The sequence below is a fragment of the Akebia trifoliata genome, chromosome 6, assembly GCF_017979445.1.
Source record: "Akebia trifoliata isolate Shusen 1 chromosome 6, ASM1797944v1, whole genome shotgun sequence".
Lineage (NCBI taxonomy): Eukaryota > Viridiplantae > Streptophyta > Magnoliopsida > Ranunculales > Lardizabalaceae > Akebia > Akebia trifoliata.
Window position 1 is genome coordinate 350,304 of NC_141380.1, and position 5,806 is coordinate 356,109.

General features: G+C 35.2%; 1 protein-coding gene across 1 annotated transcript; it reads right to left on the reverse strand.

Annotated features, from left to right (window-relative positions):
• Window positions 1-2,864: 2,864 nt before the first annotated feature.
• On the reverse strand, window positions 2,865-5,244 carry LOC147399349 (WRKY transcription factor 55-like). The gene is made up of 3 exons (XM_086444660.1): window positions 4,698-5,244; window positions 4,440-4,571; window positions 2,865-3,990 (listed from the first exon to the last, which is right to left on the reverse strand). The coding sequence occupies exons 1-3, from the start codon at window positions 5,153-5,155 to the stop codon at window positions 3,519-3,521; spliced, it is 1,062 nt and encodes a 353-aa protein (XP_086300786.1). The 5' UTR covers window positions 5,156-5,244; the 3' UTR covers window positions 2,865-3,518.
• Window positions 5,245-5,806: the final 562 nt, after the last annotated feature.

The window sequence follows — 5,806 nt, forward strand, 5'->3', positions numbered from 1 at the left end:
AATGCATCTTAAAAAGGTAGGTAGTAGGTATCTATTTAATTTTGGTTAAATCGATATGTTTTTGACATATAGTTGATTTTGAATGATTGGCAAAATACATGATTAATTCATTGAAATTAACATTCTATAATTTAACCCAAGAAAAACTATAATCTGACTAAATATGTTTGTAAGATTAATCATTCAAAGTTAACATTCTTCCCACACACACACACACACACACACACACACAAAAGTTTGATGGGTGAAGGAGATTGGATCTTCAAATCAAAAATCGGGTTAAGAAATTGTATCCTATGACAGGTTTGTGAGAAGAAAATCTAGGGGCTTTCACGTGAGAAAGGTAGAAGAATGAGGGCATTTAGGTCATTTTAACAGAAAGGTAGATAAAGTCAATGAGGCAATTTCATTGGATTGAAAAGTGAACACAAGAGAATCTTAAACATTTACTAAACATGGTGGCCTTATATCAACTCTCAATCACTTATTTTTTAACATTATTTTCTAATTTTTAAATATTTTAAAGAGTGAATGCTGAGGTGACTTCTTTGGACACTGCGTTCAACACCATGCTAACGTGGTAGAGAACCATAGACATTTTTACTTTCTTGGATCTAGAGGAAAATAATTTATGAATTCTCTATATATTGCCATGTAAGCAAAATGTTTAACACAGTTACTAGGGAAGTCAGTTTAGAACAGCTCATATTAACATTTTCTAAAAGAGAAATGTTTTAAACAAATTTCTTTGAGGAAAATTCTCTTAAAACTTCCCTAAAAAGGATTAGGGCCTAAGATATATAAAATAAAATAAAAAAAACTACGAAAAATATTGAATTGACTCAAGATAAAAACTAAGGAAAATATTGGAAAAAAGTATTTATGTCATTTCTCAGTAGTTTAAAGTGACTATTTTACAGGTTTAAAGTGATAATTTCATTTTAAACTTGTGAAATTAACATTTTAAATCTGTGAAATAGTTTGTTTTGAATATTTTTTAACGAAAATGTGATTGTTCACGTTTTGATTACTAAAATCATAAATAACTCATTTTCAGCTCACGAAATAATAATTCAGCCTAATTTTAATTGATATTAATAAATTATTGATTCAATTAATTATTATTTAAGAAAAATGTTGAATTGATTTCCTTCAACAATGCGATGACATGGCAATGCATAGAGAATCATAGATTTATTTATTTTTTCTTTGTACCTTGAGGAAAAAATCTATTGTTCTCTATATGCTACTACATCAGTGCATTATGGTTCTAACAAACGTCTAAGAACCAAGAAAAGTCAGGGAAAAGAGAGAGTAGAGTTCTACTTTTCTAAAAGAACAAAGAAGAGGGATGGTGGAAGTACTGCGCCAGTGTTCTTTTTTTTAACTCAACCTTCAATTGCACAGAGTGTCAAGCTTTAAAGAGAAGAAAAGGTTGACATCACATGAAATCTGAGGAGAGAAGTTGCATAAGGCATGCTGTTATTATTTCTTATTACATTCAATATTAAATAATTCACGTTACTAGCTACGTCCATGGCTGTTCCGCCACCCCATTCCTTTTGTTCAAATACAACAGTATAGTCCTAATCACCTACTAAAAGTAATAAAAAGATGAATAATGATTTTCTAATGCCCCCATCACACACGCTACCATACTTCTCCTGACTGACGTGGTATGTGTTAGAACCATAGATTCTTTTCCTCAGGATACACAACTGCAATATTTAAGGGGATGTAAAATCTATGATTCTAGCCCATGCAATGCTGGGGGAGTGTATGGGGGCGCATATCAGAAGGGGGGAGAGGGGGGGGGGGGGGGGGTTCAGAAAATCGCTCTGACACATGACCCATACTTCCCCCCCCCGGGACATGGCATGTGTTAGAATCATAGATTATTTCCTCGGGATACACAGCTGTACATATTTATGGGGATAAAAAAATCATGACTCATTACTTAATCCTTTCACCTTCTAATTTTTCCTAAATATATAGAAGATAATAAATTCCTTGATTCTTATGGGGCCTAATTAAATTTGGCCTTGCTGCCCATTAAATTATGAACCTTTTTTTTATTTTTTATTATGCTCTTTCTTGCTTATCTTTGCCCACATTTTTTGTTTTTTGTTTTTTGTTTTTTTGGAAGGTAATCAAAGATTTAAGCGGACCCCAACCAGCTTGATTAATAAAAAGTTACTTACATTCTAACATCAGATTTCCCAACAGAATCATCTCTGATGATACAACATATATATACTACTCTAGCTAGGAGGAAGTCTTGATGTCCCTGATGAGATTCTTTGTGTAGCTCTTATGCATTGGATAGCAATCTGAGAATCAGAGGTTTAATTTAAACAACAATGCTTGGATACCAGTTCTAACCCTAGCTTCTTTGATTGCTTTAAGTTCATGGATGAGGCAATAATTGATTATACGTGCAACTATGGCTGCATCATTATTATTATTAATCACTTTGATCTAAGATAATTACATGATAAATCATCAAGAAGAATGCCTTGAAGCACTTGTCCCCAAGGGACCCAGCCCTAAACGATCCATCTGTGTCCTTCATTCTTTGCATGCGAATAAGTTTCAATAATTATTCTCTTTCAATCTTTGTGACCTTGTTAATGTTTTTGAATGCTCATGTTATTATTTTAGGAATTGGTTATCAACTTGCTTTACATCACAAAAGAATCAAATTGGAAAGAAAAAAATAAAAAAAATAGAGATTATTATTGTATGTCTATGTCCCCAACCGAAAGGGTAGCTAGCTAGGAAGAACAGCAGTATAATCCTTGATGAGATTAGGCTTGACACTAATTAGAAAGAAAATTTTCTTATTGTGCTATTTTGTCCCTATAAACTTAGGTATATTTGAGAATACGGCTAGTTCTGTAGTTGTTACAAAGCAAATTGTGTGACTTAATTAAATCTCTCAATCCTAACTGTATAAAGTGTTGAGTTTAGTCCCACATGAGATACTCATTGCCTTGTCTTTTTTCCTTATAAGTTCCTAGGTGTCTCCACTCATTGTCAGTTGGTTTTGAGTCGGATCCTAAAATTTATCATGGTATCAAAGCGACTTTTCTCTTCTCCACGTCACCCAGTTCATATCTCCACGTGCTTTGCCTCAATTTGGCCCACACATGCGGGGATGCATTGAGTTTAGTCCCACATCGGACACTCATTGCCTTGTCTCTCTCCTTATAAGTTCTTAAACCTCTCTACTCATTGCCAATTGATTTCCAACTTTATCATAAAGAAGCATCGTGAAATTTACTTTATTGATATACTGCAAGTCCATAAAAAATATTAAAAATTGCTAGTTCAATTATTAGGCTCAATCAATAATATATCCCGAGAAAATTTATATATATGATGATGCAATCAGATGCACCATCCTCATCTAGCGCTACCTTCTAGCCCAATAGATAATAGGTTCCCCACAAATTGAATCATTCAGATCAATAACTAGAATCCCTACTAGTTAGCTTGCTCAATATGCTTCTTGATTCCTATTTTTCTTGCTTTGAGGGAAAGATGGAATCCATGTCACTGTTATTGTTCCCCGAATTAAACATGACATCTGCAAATTCCGCTACTGGAAAATCAGCTTCTCTCGTATCTCCCTCCTCTGATCTATCTCTATCAATGGCCATGCTACTTTCATTACAACCCAAGTTAAGGGTCGGGTACATTTGCAATTGTAAATCCGTAGTGGTATTCATGTCTTCTCCTTTCATAGGCTCTGTGCCCATGTGCAACCATCTACTTGGTGAACATGAAGTAGGAAGTAGTGGTGGTGGTGGCAGTATTGTTTGCTTTGGATCAGCAGGATGATAAGCGGACGGGGCCGTGAATGACTTGAGGCAAGCGTGATTGTTAAAGTAAGTGATTTCGAACATGTTAGGATCCTTGTCGACTCGCTGGACATACTTCTTTGCATCGCATCCGAATAAGTTCTTGTGGGTGCACCTATAATAGCTCCTGCAATGATAATTATGTTTTAAAAAAATAATAAAAAAATAGAATAATGCTGAAGTGACCTCAAGATTGAAACTCACATCGCACACCCTAACGTGAAAGTGTATGGGAACCATAGATGCTTTTCCTTAGGACACGAGTGAAAAAGCATCTATGATTCCCATCCAGTTTCACTCCAAGATGTGCAATATGAGATCCAATCTTGAGGTCACTCCAACACAACTCAAAAAAATATTACCTAGAGTAAAGTAATGATAATGACTTAGTGGCATGAATTATTTAATTTAAGATATGATTTGTTGGGTTGTTGAATTTAAGTCAACGGGTCAAGCTGACTTTTGGTCAACAATCCCATAACATCTATTAAATAGTAAATACCAATCATATAGTCTTGATTGACAAGACCATATACCTACCTAATTTACTTGAAAAAAAATAGAAAATTAATTTACCTTGGAAATTTTGATCCAAGTATCTCTTTTTGGCCATATTTTCTCCAAGTGAATCCGTCCTCCGGTGGAATCTCTGTATTTCCCATACGTGGGATAGGTACCCTCTCGATACGTGTGTTTACACAATCCTTCCTGACAACATATATACAGCCGTTAGTATCACCATAATTAACTACCTTCCTCCCCTATTGTTAATATTTCAGCTGTTTACTTTAATTTATACAAAGAAACCAGCTTGTAAGTTATAGTTAATATCACCTCCTTCGGGGTCTTTGAGCCATCGGACTTTTACCGGAATCTGACCTTTCCGGCCTCGAAGGTGTAGAACCCGCCGTATCTTTTCCAGTACCCGATTCAAGGATCGTTGCACAAGACGACATAGTAGTCGGCGATGTTTCCGACCCCAACTCCATTAATGTCTCCATGTTATCCTCATTGCTGAATTGGGACTGTAGATGATCTATGGTACGCATGTAATTAGATTTCAACCATTCTTGCACGTTTCCATCATGATCTAGCGGCCGAGGTTCCACGGGTTGATAAGAAGATGATGGGTTGTTGGAGTTCAATCGCTGGATTGCTTTCTTGAAGGTACCCATTATTTCATCACAAGAATTTGAAAGAACATTGGGTTGGTTCGATAAGTTTGGGAGATTTGATTCAAGATCTTTAGCTAACTTGCAAGCATGAATGATTAGAGACAAGGTTTCATCCATGGTTTTGGGTTCTAACTTGTCTTCAAGCTTTGATTTAATTTGAATGAAGTTGAGCAAATTTAAATGGGGAAAGACAAGCTTCACTTTACGCTACTTCGTAGAAAAAACTTGGAAATTAACACTCCAAGCATTTAGTGTGTCTTTTACACGGTAGAAGGAAGAAATTGCGTCAGTACCATGACCCGGTCATGGTCACCTTATTACAAGTATTTCATATTTTTGTGGAGTCTAAGAGAAGACCTTTGCTTTGCCCCATTGAAAGGGCCTTTGAAGTTTGAACCTTTTTTTCCTTTAAGGATTTGTTGGACTTCTTCCAATCAAAGAATTGAATTAGTGGGGACGTTGGGTTAGTTAAGATTAAAGAAAAGGGAATATTACTTAAAGGACCCTTTACAGTAGCTTGATAGGATAATTAGTAAATTTTTCTTTTCAAAATGGCCCCTTATTATTGGCAAACTCACCGTTTTTTTATTTATTGTAGAGTTCACCGCTTTTTATTTATTGTCGAACTCGACACTTTTTATTAGTGTTGAGTTCACAATTTTTTCTGTCGAACTCACCACTTTTATTTATTGGCAAATTAGATGCTTTTATTTACTGTCAAGTTCACACTTTTTACTGTCGAACTCATCACTATTTACTGTCGAGTTC

Excerpts from the sequence above, each read along its gene's own strand:
- LOC147399349 (XM_086444660.1), bottom strand. The coding sequence starts at position 5,155 with ATGGATGAAACCTTGTCTCTAATCATTCATGCTTGCAAGTTAGCTAAA. Across the intron at positions 4,572-4,697 it reads GCTCAAAGACCCCGAAGGAG|GAAGGATTGTGTAAACACAC; the intron begins GTGATATTAACT and ends ATATGTTGTCAG. Across the intron at positions 3,991-4,439 it reads CTTGGATCAAAATTTCCAAG|GAGCTATTATAGGTGCACCC; the intron begins GTAAATTAATTT and ends TTATCATTGCAG.